This window comes from Toxorhynchites rutilus, chromosome 3 (genome assembly GCF_029784135.1).
Source record: "Toxorhynchites rutilus septentrionalis strain SRP chromosome 3, ASM2978413v1, whole genome shotgun sequence".
Classification (NCBI taxonomy): domain Eukaryota; kingdom Metazoa; phylum Arthropoda; class Insecta; order Diptera; family Culicidae; genus Toxorhynchites; species Toxorhynchites rutilus.
Window position 1 is genome coordinate 66,486,957 of NC_073746.1, and position 16,584 is coordinate 66,503,540.

Genomic DNA, 16,584 nt, shown 5'->3' on the forward strand with positions numbered 1-16,584 from the left:
TAATTCGGAAAGTAATCGTTCAAATTTAGTGTTGAGTTCTGCAAAGCGAGCATCGTTGCTTTCGGTGACTACGGCAGCAGTTGTCTTAGTTCGGTGGGACGAGTCGTACATTCTTCTAGCGGCTGGGTAGCCGATTCTCTGGTCTACCATGATGTGCTGAATTTCGAACTCTTTCATGTAAACTGGACATTTCCTGCTACTTACCGCGTGTGAGTTGCTTGAGCAGTGTTTACAGTAGGGATTAGCTTTGCATGGGGTCTCTGGAGTAATTGGGTGATTACCACAGCATATGCCACATACTGGGATTTCGGAGGGACAACGCTTCCGAGGGTGACCGTAATCATAGCAACCGTAGCACAACATTGGTGTTGGATAGTATGGCCGGGATCGAACTCTGATCCAACCAAAATTGATGGTTTGCGGTACCACGGTTCCACTAATAGTCAGGATCAAAGTGGGTGTAGGTACTACCATGTCGCCTTCTTTTTTGGTGATTCTTCGGACGTCTTTAACTCTTTGATCTTGTAGCTCTTCCGTCTTATAGCTAGTGGTTTCCGGGCAGTAGACGACACATCTACATTGGTTCAGTGGTCATTTATTTTTATTTCCGTTCCATAAATAAGTTTGGTCATTGTTTTGATGGTATCGATAAGCTTTTGATTCCACATTTTTATGATGTAGGAAGCCCCTCTATTTTCGGGCCTCGCGTAAACAATTTTGGTGCGCAAGAATGTCTCTACTGATTTGCGTATCTCGAAAGGTCCTTTAGGGAATGCTTTTGACACACCCTCCAGTCGCAGTATTTGCAATTCACCGTAATCGCCATTGGAATCACCATATTCGGGAAAGGTACATCCCGTATATGACCCTTCAAATTTGCTTGTCGGGCCGGAATCCCCAGAATCCTCATGAGGATTGAGGGGGGGGGAAAACCCCCCGTTGCCATGTTGGACGGCTACCGTTGGGTTTTGTTTTTCTGCCGACCCTCGATATAAAAGGGTAAAATACTCGCGAAAGAAAGTCCGATTATAATTCGAAAGACTTTACTTTTTATTCACTTAATTCTTTCGGTGTTCTAAATTCAAATTTATATCAATTAGTTGAACTGATGAAAACGCACCTTAAAGGCGCGTGTCAACTGAACTGGCAACACGGGTTTGGATCAGATGTATGAGTAGTAAATATAAACAAGAGTTATGGCGTATGTTCACTGTGTGTTTTCTTTCACCCACCGACAATATATTCGGGATAAAATCACTATCCCCCGCGCGTGATAACAGTTTATTTACCGGTTAGGAGATGTAGTTCCAATCCGGTAATACCTTCCCGGTAAGTTTTTAACGAAATAACACGGAAGCACCTGATATTAACCGGAGTAAATCGCACCGATAGAGAAAGCGTATTGTCGCAACGAATGCATCCAAGACGAGTGACGAACTATTTTGACGTTTGTTTGCGTCAAGGCAATGTTGCCACTTTTGCATATATCGAATCGGTTTGAATCTCGGACGGATGGTAAAATGCAGAAGTCGATTTCGCTCGGGTTGCAGAATGCAAAAGTTGATAACAACATTTTAAAACACTTTCGCTCACACTAATTTTTCATATAATATTTCTTCACTATTTGCAAACAGTAAACAGTAAAATAGTAAACAGTAAAAATATAAAAATAATGATTGCGATGTTTGCTCATTGTTCTTGTGCGCGTCGTGTTGTTCTTGTGAGGGAAATGATTCAATTATTTTCAACTGATTCTACGAAACTAATATTCTTTCCATCCCATTATTTTGAGTTATTTGGAAAATGTGAATGCATTCTGAAATAATATCCCATGTGATAAACAAGCGGATTGAATAATGTAATTCCTTAGTCTTACGTCGAAAATGCGTTCGTGTCCTAGGCACAACCCTTCGCAATTTTTTGCATCTATGGATTTATACCAGTGATTTTCAACCGGTGGGTTATTCCCCCTTAGTGGGGAATTTGGTCATTCAAAGGGGGGAATTGTGCAAGGGAATATTGCACATTAGTTCGCTTTGAAGATGACAATGATTAGCAAAAAATACCACAAAAAATTCATTGGATACGATAAAATTTGCGATCCTCGGCAAATCTGAAATGTAATGTTCAATTGAACAACTTTTCAACACAACAAGTTAAACTTGAAACATTTAAAATGAAGGGTCAAAGCACATTTGTCGCAACGTGACGCATAGCGCGGCATTCTGGTCCCATCTTTATCCTGATATGCGGAATTTATGTGATCCTGGATTTCCTACAATGCTGCTTATGGGAACAAAACACCGTAACAGAGTGGATATCGAAGACATGAGGGGTGCTTTTCGACAACGTTTTCAAGAATTATGATTTTGGTGGAAATCGTTCAGGCGCAGGTGCCATACTGACTTGCCAAGCTTTATATACCTTTTTTGTAATCAGATACAAGTATAACATCAAATTTGTTGCGAATATATCTTGAAAACCGTTTGTATTTTTACATTACTTTATTGATATGCTACAGACTTTCTTACAAAATACTGATAGGGGTGAAGCACTGGGATTAATTTTCGTGAAGGAGCAAAAAAGGTTGAAAACCACTGATTTATACGGATTTTTCTTTTTTTTTTTACAATACATCGAACAAACAGTCATAGTCCGCGTAAATAATTAAACTTGCAAAATAACGTTTTGTGCAGTATGGCTTATGCTTGAAGTCTTAAAGTAATCTTCGTGTAAGATTTCCAAAAATGTTATATGTCACCCTACACACCCCGAATAATCAATCTAATTCCCATCACAATAAACATAAAATGAAGTAAAAATGCAAAATTAATAGAATTTGGTTCCTCTTACACCCAAGTAACTAGGCCTGTAAAAATAAGCGGATTTAAAAAAACTCGAACAGAACAATAACGAAATGAACAATAAGTTATTGAGAAGAACGAAGCGAAATTACTATCTCGCCAACTCAATACAATTTTCGACCTTTTTTTCCTGGCCCTCAGTGTTTCTCAATTCACAGCTTAAAACCTTGCGTGCTTTTTTCTATAACTGCTACGACCCTCGAGCAATGTATCAACAGAAGTTAATTTTATTTCAACCGTACACTGAGTTATTATTACATATGATTGCCGACAAGCGCATTTTGTATTCCCCACAGATAGCAAAAAGTGTGCCATCCGAACATCCAAGCGCTTAATCACCAACTTCGCTATCATCTTCAATCTCACGTCAGACTGAGCCAGGCAATTTTGCTAGCCGCGCACTCGAGTGTTAATTAGCGAAAATTGATCACAATTTTTCATTCACAAACCAAACGAGCTCAGCTGCAGAGAGCTGCCTCATGGAGGTGACAATTTGCCACTGAGCTCTAACCCCTCGCTGTGCACATATAAAGTAGTACCCCAACGCCATGATTCACCAACATTCGCGTGAATGGGGCTGAACGAGGGCTAATCAATACGTTGTTAATTTCTTTTGGAACACGAGCGAGCCTTTTGTGGGTGGAGCGGGTTGCAAAAATAGATTTCCATATCCACAGCGTCGGTTGTTTTGGGTAAAAATAGATGATAACAGATGGTAAAAATAGATGATAACATTGAATTTTCTCCCACGCCATACCACCGACAACCGACATGCCTGAAATATGCGACCGGTTTCCACATGTTACGTCTCTGACAGGTTGTAGAGGGAAATTAATCTCTATTTTTAGAATACTGTTGGCGAATTTGTCACATAAGTGATTGTTATCTCTTTAGATTATCGATGGGTTTGCTGACATTATCGCATCAATTGATCAAATAATGGGTTTACAATTTAATAGATATTCGGAATGTATATATGTTGTACATCTGCGAACTTTAACAGAAAGACGGTTAAGTTCATGGAATTTAGAACAATCTCCACGGATTTCTTTTGACGTAGGATAACATCTTTGGGGAGCATATTGAGGGTACTTATCGTAAAAGCAAATATCGGTCTCGCCAAATTTTATAATTAACTCTTTAGTAGAATTTTTTAGCATCAGTCATGCGCGATTTTGTTGTAATTTACCACATAGATTCTAATTTTCATATTAAGTCCCAGCCTCGGCATATGGCGTTGGCTGATCGCTGTTTAGAGTGAAAGATAAAAACAAAAGTCTCTAAGTCAAATAATTTATACCTCTATACATGCTTTTTACCTTTGTTATTTTCGGAGACGAATGAAAATTGTTGGTTTATCATTTCGGATATTATTTGCGAATACGTTGAAATTTCATAAATAACTCTTTAGTAAATTGTTCCGGGGACCCTGAAAAGGTTCCATGGCTTGCGTTGTTTCGTAGAATCATTTCGAGAAGCAACGATCGTTTCTTGCTTTTGCGAGAACAATACACTAATTCGCAATTCGTTTTTTTTATATCAATGCATCCATTGAAATGAGTATTTAACGGGAGGCATCTTTCGTGAAAAATCGTTTCTCGACTCTCGGTCAAAACCGTCAACAAAGCTAGGAGCTTGTTGCATCAGAACAGAGCCGATGCGCACGAGAGCAAATACGAATGGCAACTAAAAGTATCGAAGGCGTGCTATTCACATGTAAAGGAAATGAACAAGTTCTAAGTTTCACGCAACGAAAACAAGCAACACACACAAAGCCAAACACCGATGGTTAGAAGCGACCTATAATCATTTGCACTCTTCTTTTTTTTCGACTGCTTTGCCATGATTCGGATGGTTGTGTTAATTGCAATTCCAGATGCACTTCGAGTGACATATTTGTTAGCATTCACAGCTCGAGGGGAAACATAAAACACAAAACGAGCAGAGTAAGCGACCTTTGTTGTTTCGGGCACAGAAAGATTCTGAGAATTTTCCTCAAAGGAGATGCAATACATATATGCTAGCGACAGCTTACTAACTATGCAAGGGTGGAATTCACCTCGCAAATATTCTCTTTTCGCTATCCCCCTTAATTGTTTCTATTCATAAGTTGCACGTTATTGACAGCTCTGTTCGGGAAACCACACAAATGGACAGAACAAATGTATGGAGAAATGGGAATGCTTCCAATTTTCATCAATTTGAACCATATACAGACTATGGGATTGTAATGTATAGCATATCAAACCAATCTTAGAAATTTCCGATTGGATTGGTACGAAAATCGTTAAAATCCCTTTGCAGCAAAAATAGTTATTAACGTTAACTTTATTTCATAATTTGGCACCCTTAATGAAAGAAGTATACCTACGTCAAAATCGTGTTGAACTTGTTCTTTAAATGGAGCAATCACATTTTAAGCAGGCACATTTTTTTTAAATAACAATAACAAATATTGCGATGTTCACTATGTGATGTGGTGAAATTCCGAAACACTGAAACATAATGATCGATAAGAATCCCCACAATTTTTAAACCTGTCTGACATACAAAAAAAAATTCATTCATGTGCAACAGCAAGGATGTTAATAACTTTCTTACGGGAAATTCTCAAAAACCGAGAAATATTCACCCAATCAAACGATAACCAGAATAAACATCCGTTCTATCACAATGAGTCATTCGTAAAGCTGACCAGAATATTCGTCGGAGACAGACTACCCGAGAACCATCGTCCCAATTAAGTAGCAATAACAACTAGACTGTTTCTACTCGTAAATAGATAATGGAGATGACGTTTTCAAAAGTCGCCATAGTTGCATCTACATGCACAATCCGGCCATCAAGGAAAGCTGTAGAAACGAAAGTATTTAAATACGATAATGAGCGGATGCGTCTCAAAGTTCACATCAGCTTGGTAACAATGGAAGAGGACTTTAGTCTGGCGATAATGAATTAACAAAAACTGTGTTCTTGTTGTATTGAATATACATTTGAATTTAATGATTGAAAATGCATTCGGAACAGCCTGAAATTAGAAAATTATGGGAAATGGGAAATGAATGCTTTCTTGGTCCGAAATATGGACACGCGCTAGAGAGACCAGGAGTGTGTTACCCATTAGCAAATAGTGTCGAAGATTAAATCTGGTCAATTCAAACCGCACAATTGCGAGACGACAGATCTTATTGCGAGCAAATTTATTCCAAATCATACTGCGCGTTACGGACAAATGTCATATTCATGATGCCTGCGAGGTAACCACTATTCTGTAAATCTCTTTCAATCGGTGTAGCAAATTGCTAAATACCCAATTTCCTGTCTCGTGTCTTGAATCATCTGCTGCCGTCTGTTGCTCGTTGGCACATCTGGGTTGGCATAGATCGTGGAGGTGACACGCTCCCCTTATCTTGTAGGGTTCTAGTCCTACAATCAGCCCGCACCATAAATCACCGGTCATTTTGCAAGACGAACTTTTGCTCGAAGAGGAAAGTTTCGCTTCGAGGGATCAAATAATGGAAGGATAATTATCATGAAATATACAACCTCGTAACTCGCAGTTAGGTGCCACATACATATCACAAGCGGACGCTGGGAGACATTACAGGCGATGCTGTCGCCTTTGTGTTCTTACGATAAGGAAGAAGGTGATTTTTGCTACCTAAGTGGCGATTTATGGGAGTTTTATGCTAAGAACGATGTGATTACGATAAGGCGAGATGTGACGGAATTAATACTGATTGAGGACGATTGAAGGTGTAGGCATGACTTGCTGGTGTTCAGCAGTTGTTAGGATTTTTTCTGCGCTAATTGCAATGAACATCACTCACTCGCTAGGAAACGAACCACACGCGCTTAATGTGAGCCGAACGATACTCTTACTGCTTTTATCCAACTTTCTCAAATTTCATTCACGGCTACCTCTAAGTAGCGTTCGGATCCTAGCAGATGAAGATGAAAAAAAAACATTAATGACATTGACCTTCGACGGTGCCGCCGTTGTCCGTACAAAGTTTAGCAGATTCCATTCTTCGTCGTTTCGGACACGTCTCATCGTCCCATCCTGACGCTCTAGCGCAAACCGAAATGTTTCCAGCAGTTTCGGCTGGCGCCGCGCCTGTTATGCAAATGACTTTATCTGTCTCAAGTGGTTCTATTTTCGTTTTACGCAAATCGTAACAACCGAATGCTGGTCTATACAATTCAGGACATGGATGAAAATTCCAAAAATCTCAGTTTACAATTTTTGTATTTTTCATTGTTCCAAATAGAGCGGAATATATAAATCAATTATAGACTTTTCAACCTTTCATTTTAATATTGCATTTAACCCTTCCATTACGGCAGTGTGCTCCGCCAAAGTGCTACCCCTGTACGGAGCACCACGCCGAAAAGTATGCACATCGCGCTCATGTGATCGAAGAGCAGTATGAATTTCATGTCGTCTAAAGACGACGCTCGTTAACACAGCTCGTCGCGCGGATGTCGTTTATAGACGACGCTCGTAACGAAAGGGTTAATACTGACTAACCAGTTGTTTTCCTATTAATTTTTCATTTAGCCTCTAGCCATTATACGACTGGTACGGCACATCCATGATACCCTAAAACCTTAGTGAACTCTCCATTTTCGTCGCTTGCGCAGCTAGACAATAATGACGTCGTTTGTTTACATTCAAATCATTTGTTTGCTGTCGGGAAGATACCTGTTTTTCAGGTCGTGAACTCGTGAATATCAAAATATCAATCAAAGGATGCATCATGTGTATCCGAAATCGTCTAAAATGCAAAAATACGATTTTCTGTATTATTAATGTATTAATGTATTATGCAGTATTATATACGCAGATTCTTTTCATTTTATATAGCATTCTCGGGTCAAATCGCATATCAGTGTAAAAAGCATCGTATTTCGTTATATACGGCTTTATATGCGTATAAAATATGACATATACGTATATCGCCTCCACTTTCGCGTGTATATGTATATGATGCATCATACATCATCCAAATATGTCTAGGATGTATGTATATCGCCTCCAATCATGGTTATTCATAAGATTTAATGTTTGCTAGGTGCTGCTAATCATTCAAACAATCGGATTTCGAGTCCCATCGGATTCATTTTCTTAACCATCCCTACCACCCATTTGGAATATTTATACCCCATTTCTAAAATGCATAAATCCCAGTAAATATTAAATTGTATAACCAGCATACATACAGCAACATATATGCTAATTTTGGGTGGTATATGATGCGCCTAACTGGCATATACATACAAAAGTGAAGGCGATATGGCAAATACTTGCGAATTCGTTCGGATGAATAAGCGATTAATATGTGTACCTCAAACGACTATCGCCACACGAATATACGATTTACTGCAGGCATAAAAAAACATGGTTAAGAAAATTGTCCCGATGGGGTTCGAATTCCGGTAGCAGCTATCTCACACAGCTATCTGTAATATAATTCTAAAGCAGTTAAAACTCGTACATATGAAACGAAAAAGATGCATTCGGGTACCTCATTTCTGGTTGCCAATTTAACTTTTTCTATTGTGTTCTAAGGAAAAGGAAGCCTTTGAAATCAACCAAACAAAATACTTAGTTTGTTTTTTTTTGGGAATAACAGGGAATTCATAGGAACGATCCTCATTTGTATTATCTGACCACAATTTGTTCTCTCAAGTCATTCTGAATGTAGTTCTTCATAATTTGATTCTATTTGTAAGCCAACTTGGCAGTCTTGTAAAGCCAAATAAACATCAACAATCTTGATGTTTGTGTGTGCAGAGGCTTACATTCGTTTCCCATTCTGGTCGAACGGGTCTTTCGTTGAAGAAAATTCATCCGACTTCCACTGCAACCACCTGTATTATAGAGCTTTCTACTTAGAATATACTCAAGGTGTGTTATTTGGCATAGAAATCTCTACAGCGTTGAAACGTCGAAGTTCCTCTAGAAACGTCAGGGCCATTAAAGCAGAAGAAGAAGAAGAATCTTGATGTGTCAAATTCATAATATGATGAGATATATTTTCTATTGCTATCTAATATACCTAGCTCACGAACTACTTCTGCGTAATATATGATGTGTCAGAAAACCGATGCTTGTTATACCGCATTACAACTTAATCTGTCGTGTAAAATAACATCGTGTTTTCCGCATTATATGCGATTGTCGATAAACACGATGTATACATTGATCTACATTATACGTGGTTGTGAATCGATACCACTTTATGTATGGGGATACCATCTGTTCTGATTTAACATGACATGTCCTGATTTTGAGATGCTTCTGGAGTGTCCTGATTTATTTTTCATATCCTAGCATATTTCCTGATTTTTGTATGAAATTCAATTTTATTGATGAATCATAATCACATTTTATTGACGAATCAACCTCACCATTTCGCTTCAATTGACACATCTACACTCACTATTGGCCCATCGCCTTTCAATTTGCTGCAAACTCATGTAGGCTAAAAATAACGCTCAATAAAAAGAATATCACTTCACCTCTGAACAGTCTTGTTTCGTTTCACGTTCATTCGTTTCTTTCTTGAAAATCAATGAAAATGAGAATGAAAGTGTCTTATATCCGAATGAAAATTTCGTTTTGAGATCGAATCGTATTCAATGTAGGTAATGAAAATGACGATGTGGGAGAATGTAAAGCAAGGATTCTCAGACTATTTTGGGCAAGGGACCCCTTTTCCAGAATGAAGTGATACCTTCGACCCCCATAGCCAAATTTTATTGAAAATTTTAACTTTATCTTATTCATACAAAATACTTATAGACATAAATTTCAGTAAATATCAAGTGTAAATGATAATTATTATTACAAATTACAACATACTACTAAAATATTAGTCATTCTTATAACAAGTTGGTTTATGTAACACAACTTATACTGTATCTTGTCGACCCCTGAGAAACCAACATCGACCCAAGGGGTCAATATCGACCCCTTTGAGAAACCCTGATGTAAAGGATGCAGGCAGGCGTAATCTGTTGCTGGCGCTAATTGTAAAACTAATATGCCCCTTTCAATTCCACTTTTTTTGAAGGACGGTCTAGAAAAAACCGGTTTGGAAAAATCAAAGCGAATGAAAATTTCAATTGCAAACATTTTGTCCTTTCATATGTGAAACTGAAACTGACATATAGCCCATTCAAATGATCATGTATTCGAGCAGTTTCAATCTTCAAGTGAAAGCGTTTTATTCCAATTTCACGAAACGGCAGCAGAAAAGAACGAAATTGAAGAACCGATGTTTTAATAGGAGTAGAGAATACTCACAATCGAAAATAATTCTTGCTAAAGAGGAAGGAAGAAGTAAAAAAAACATCTTCATCTTTTTGTTTCGAAATTGCCAAGCTAATCAAGCAAGAACATACTTCATTTTTTTTTGCATTTTTTTAAAGTAAGAACTTTTTGGCGTAAAAACATCTTCAGAGAATATGTTGGAGTACGAACTGAAAAAGTTTTCAGCTCTCATCTTATTCCCGTTCGGCATCTTTATCGTGCAACATTCAGCGATCAATCACCATCCTTCTGCAATCATCGCTCGATTGTACATAAAGGGTGTGTCACATCAAATTGCATCACGGAAAAAACGCTGTAGAAATTTAATTTTTAGGAATTATATCTTCAGCTTTCGCTTATAATCATATAAGAGTGTATAGATCACGTTGGCCATACTTCACTGTCAATTTTTCGTAAATTTGGAAAAATGTCGTCGAACGAAAAAGAGCGTCGTGAATTAATCCTGTGCACTCATTTCGAGAATCCGGAGTTGTCACATCGGGACATCGGTAAGATGCTGGGAATCGTCCAATCCACGGTCAGCAGAGTACTAAAACGATACTTCGAGAACCTAACCATCGACCGGAAGGTGAAGAACGGCAAAAATGGATGCTCCGTCAGTGAAAAAGATCACAAGCGCGTAGTTAAGCAGTTTAGACGTGATCCGAGAAGTTCGGTCCGGGATGTCGCCAATAAGCTGAATTTGTCAAGTTCATTCGTCCAGCGGACCAAGCAGCGGGTGGGCCTGCGTACATACAAGGTTCAGAAGACTCCTAACCGCGACGAAAGGCAAAACATGGTGGGGAAGACGAGAGCCCGGAAGCTGTACACCGAAATGCTGACGAAGCCGCATTGCCTGGTAATGGACGACGAAACCTACGTCAAAGCGGACTTTCGTCAGCTGCCGGGCCTGTTGTTCTTCTCCGCAGAGGACAAATTCAGCGTTCCGGAGGAGATTCGCAAGCAGAAACTATCCAAGTTTGCCAAAAAGTACATGGTGTGGCAAGCGATCTGCTCTTGCGGAAAGCGGAGCGCCCCCTTCGTGATGACCGGCACGGTAAACGGGCAGGTTTACCTTAAGGAGTGCCTACAGAAGCGCTTACTACCACTATTGAAGCCGCACGAGGGCCCGACCATCTTCTGGCCGGATCTAGCTTCGTGCCACTATTCAAAGGACGTGTTGGAGTGGTACGAAGCCAACGGGGTCACCTTCGTGCCAAAGGAAATGAACCCGCCCAACGCGCCGTAGCTTCGCCCAATAGAGAAATATTGGGCGATTATGAAGCAGGCCCTCCGGAAGAACCCAAAAGTTGTCAAATCGGAGGCGGACTTCAAGAGAAAATGGATTTCTGTTCAAAAAAAACTACAACCTGACTTTGTACAGAACCTTATGGACGGGGTAAAGCGGAAGGTGCGAGCATACGGGCTTGGGCTCGAAGTATGAATAAAAAGAAAATGCCAAAAGTTGTTTAATAGTTTTTATTTTACTGTCTAAAATTTTCAAAAGGATCGGTCTTCTGGGCGAATTTCTACAGCGTTTTTTCCGTGATGCAATTTGATGTGACACACCCTTTATCATATCCAGAATATGATTTGGAAACCGATCACCAAACATTGCATGAATATTCAATTGGAATGCACTTCATCCGCGCTGAATTATGTGGTGTAAAAATCGCATTGTTCGGGAGATTTGGGCTGAAGAAGGAACTTGTCTCCGGCACTATTGCGCATGGTGTTTGATGACTCGAAAACCGCCTCAAAATCTTCTGATTGAAACAGGATCATTCAAATTATGATGATGTTTCTCTGAGGTATAGGAAAATTGGAGGTCGAAGTGGGAAAATTCGATCAAGGTTTCACAGATAAATATTGGTTTTATTAAACATCCCGGGCAGACCAAGCGATCAGGCTCCAAAGTACAAGGTGTTTTCTTGATATATGCAATTAAATGGAACCGGTGGCAATGGATGTACACAATATAATCTCACGTATTGCATACTTATAAAATTTTTTATAATATTTAAAATTTTAAAAACATCTTCACTCACCGTGTAGCCGCTCGTGCTCCTGCCGGAACGAGGCCAGGCTCGGATCCTGCCGGATTGCTGCCGGTAGCGCACGCCATATCTCGAGCGATGCCTCCGTCACCTGACTGAGAGAGATAATAGAGTAGTTAGGGGTGAGCGTACGAGTGGAGCAGCCCTTCTCCTGCAGGTCTTTCTTCTCCTCGTCTTCATTGAATTTGAGCAGTTTAAACACGACATTCTTGTTTTTGGTTTTAGCGGAGGACATGATGCATCAATGATGATGATGGTGGAGCCCGAGTTGCCAATCGTGTATGTTGGGTGCGTTTGTCAATTGTGGTGCGGGTGGTGGTAGTGTGCACATATGCGTTTTAGGTTTTGTTATTTCTTCAATGGTTTCGGGATTGATTAGAGTTTCACTGATCGCAGCCGTGCATTATGCTTATCTTCAAATTCAATGAAAATGTTGGCTTTCAAACAGTTATCTGCTCTAGGTTAGTTATTCAGTTTCACACAGAGTTAATCACAGAAAGTTAGTATCACAGAACTATGAAACGAAGGAAAAATGGTAGCTGCAAGAAAGATAGTAGTAGAAGACACGTAAAATATCATGCATTTTCGAACCATTCAAACACACGGATGCTTATTCTGATGCTCTCTGATCACCTCGTATCCATATTTCAATGAGTCCGTAATTTTGAATGATATTCGCAATACACTGTTGAAGGGTTGGTTCAAAATTAACACACAACACTGCAGTCGACTGTTGGTTTTTTATTTTCCTCTTTTTACTTTTGTTCACGATCCGAAAATTAAGAATAGTGGAAGGAAGTTTGAACACGATTTATATGCGTCACAACATTGCTTTAGTTTTGTTGGTCCTTGGGGGTGCGATATCTCGCGACTTATCGTCAGCTGATTCCAATCGATTTTTCAGAGTAAGTCTGAATTCTTAACAACATAATCATAAATATTTACACTCCACCCTTTCAAAAGCTTGTTTATAAGCCAAAGGCCATGTTTCGAAGATAAAAAGGGAGGATTGCGATTTATGTTATTTTTCGTTTGAATTAGGGTCGCATCAGAGGCTTATGATTGATAAGATAAGTGAATAATCTAATTTGGAATTTCGATGAATAGTTTAAGTGAGGGTCATCGACATCATTCATTTTTTACGATGTATTTATAGCACTAACGTTTTCTAGATTTTGATTTGAATCGTCAGATTTAGAAAATAATTCACGTTCCGTGGGATATCCAATATATTTTCGTAAAGAATGCAGAAGAACCGATCTTTCATTATGGTATAGAAATTTATACTATTGCAACTATTTGAAGAACACTATCCTGATTTTAGGTCGATAATCAATAATTGAGATTCACGCCATAGCAATTTAGTAACATCGCATCTTGTTTGTAGTAAATTCATCAGTCATTCACAGAAATAGTAGCGGCATTGAACAAAACACGATTTGTGTTTGGTTTTGGGCTGAAAATCAGGACGTTCTTTGGCGAAGGTTATAGCTGTAACGACATTTAATAAACACTGGAATGTGTTTTATTTTCGCATGAATGGGTGACCACGCATTCTCACAACCAATATAATTTGGTTTTTTCATCTGCCGGAATAATTTCAGATAAGATATAAAACATATATTCCCATCCTTATATTGATGAATTGATGAATCATGTGTGCAGGTGACGCGGTCTTGAACTAAATGAAGAACTGCAAACGTCGAAGCAACTTAAAACAATTTCGACGCGATCAATCAATGGATTTGTTCTAGATTATTGAACAACCGATTACCAATAACAATCACTTCATTCCATATTTGGTTCAAGCGGCGGATTGGAAAGAAAATTGATAGCTCATTTATGTGCTCCGGTAGATGTGATGCTTAACGGGTGGTCAAAAGAGCGTATCTACTTTTGTGAACAAGCTAACAACAAGCTAATACAGTCAACTCTCCCTAACTCGATGTTCTGTATCTCGATATTTTCCCTAACTCGATGGGTTTCATGGCTCCTTCGATTTTACAAGCATTCTTCTCTCCATAACACGATACCTCCCTAACTCGATGCCTCTCTTACTCGATGTGTTTTGATTTATTTTTCCATGGATTTTCACCTCCCTAACTCGATTGATTTTCGCGTACATGTTTTTGTGCGTTATTACCTCAGATTTCAATTGCCCTTTAAAGTGAAGACGGAGTGTTCGTGTCATCAAACAATTTCTTTTCAAGTATGGAAAACCACGAGAAACCTTTCAAGCGAACAATCAAAACGCTAACCATTGCGCAAGGTTTGAGCATCATCGAGCAGGTCGAAAAATATGGACGGAAGGGGTCTGAAGCTGCAAATAATTTCAGTATTGCACAAAGTGCGGTATCAACACTACTCAAACTAAAGTAAAAATGGAATCGGAATGGAAAATTGTATCTAGACCAAAAGTATATAAGGTTGGTCAATGAATTTTTGTCTTGTCAAGCTAGACAAAATAAATTACCCCTCTTCTATTCTTCGGGATATGGCTTGAGAATTTGTCCAGAAACTGGGAATTCCTAACTTCAAAGCACAACCAACATGGACGGGAGTGATATTCCGCTGGCATAATTAATGCGTCGTGAGCTTGCTGATGTCGACGGTACAATACCGTTCGATTGCTCAATGTCTTTTAATAATTAGTGCAAAAAGGACCAAAACGTGATTTGCTGTGATCTGATGCCAGATACCGATATACTGGAAGGTGTTGAAAAACCTGAGAAAAACGCTGAAGATAGTAGTTCTATTGAGATGTTAATTCGAACGTTTAATCAAACCTGAAGAATATGTCCGTAATATTGAAATCAACTGAAAATGTTCCTGTGAAACTATTCGAACATTTCTTTGTGATTGAACAGTTCCTGCGTGATCGTTACAATTCAGTTTGAGTAACATACTTAATCAATATTTTCTTTGTTAACCTAGTGCCTCATGCAAGTTGGACTCGATTATATACAAACTCGATTATATATGATTCGATTATGTAAAATTTAAGACTCGATTGTATACAGTTTGAAAAAAAAAGTTTTTTTTTATAATTCAAATATGAATAATTTCAAGAAAAAAAATTACCTTTCAGCATTAAGGTGAAATTTAAGTGGCTTTTATAAGTACAGTGGGTTAAAAATCGCGATTTTTGAGGATTTTGATTGAATCTTCATCAGGAATTGTTTATATCGATATTGCAGCGAAATTAAGAGAGATAGAAGTTGGGCGTCAAAGAACAAATTGTAAAGAGGTTAGAGAGCTTTAATTTAATTGATAGAAACAATCAAGTTTAGTATGAATTTTTAGGATAAAATTAATAATTACAAATAAAAAAAAACTTTTAAATTTTCCACTTCAAAAATGTTTAATCCACTAATTTAGATGTTCCACTACTATATCCTGTACTAAATTTTCTCATCTTTCAAATGAAAGCAACAAAATCGGATTACGTAGCATACTTTCCAATGTAGAGTCAGTTTGAGCCAACAGAATCCGAAACAAAGAAAAAGTTCTATAAGTCTGTCATCGTTGAAATTCTAACATATGCGTAGAAGGATTTTTTTCGTGAAATATAACCGTCTATCACCTCCTGAATGATTCTGGAAAAAATATTTTTTTTATATGAGAAAGGTGTTTTTTCACATTAAGGGAATGAATCAAAGATTCAAATTCATACCATAATTGGGACACTTACCCTAATATATGACAATTTGAGACATAATAAAAATTAGAAAAAAATGTTCTGTATCTCGATACCTCCCTAACTCGATGGTCCCTTTGGATATCGAGTTAGGGAGAGTTGACTGTACAACAAAACAAAAACGATTTACAGCAACAACAGCACCAACTTGTGCTTCTTCGGCTTGAGTTGGAGAATAGATGCACAAATATAGGAGACCTTTTCAGAGACAACTTACGATTTCACTTCTTTTGCGATACATTATTGATATCATCTCATTAATGACATTATGTAGGTTTAACTTTGTCAAATCCACCAACGCAATGATCAGAATAACAATAGAGAAAAGAGCATGCTACTTTCGGCAAGTCGATGGCTGGAATCAAGCAGAGGAGGAGGAAAACAACATTGGGAAAGATTTTAACCATTGTCCGAGCGGGGAGAATGTAGGTAAGAGTGTGTAAGAGGCGAAAGCTCTATGGTTCTACTGGTGGTGAGGAGGTGGTATAAACTCACCCAAACTCTGTCCTTCATGGTACATCGAGGAGGATCCATGCTTAATTTAGGAACAGAAGATGAACAATCATCGTAGGCAACACATTCAGATTAAGTTATCAACTTTCCACAGATAGTAAATGTTTGAAACGGCAGAGGATTTTAAGCGATAGA

At 38.5% G+C, this 16,584-nt stretch overlaps 1 protein-coding gene across 10 annotated transcripts in view; it reads right to left on the reverse strand.

Annotated features, from left to right (window-relative positions):
• Window positions 1–16,584, reverse strand: part of LOC129780073 (P protein) — a 248,822-nt gene that overhangs the window by 24,103 nt on the left and 208,135 nt on the right. For 5 of the 10 annotated variants that reach the window (XM_055787986.1, XM_055787982.1, XM_055787985.1 and 2 more), the window contains exons 2-3: window positions 12,873–12,997; window positions 12,231–12,334 (exon numbers count right to left, since the gene is read on the reverse strand). In XM_055787986.1, the coding sequence (XP_055643961.1) occupies window positions 12,231–12,334; window positions 12,873–12,883 (115 nt within the window). In that variant the 5' untranslated portion in view covers window positions 12,884–12,997. The remainder of the gene's footprint in view (window positions 1–12,230; window positions 12,335–12,872; window positions 12,998–16,584) is intronic. The other 5 variants (XM_055787979.1, XM_055787980.1, XM_055787981.1 and 2 more) reach the window with 1 other exon arrangement.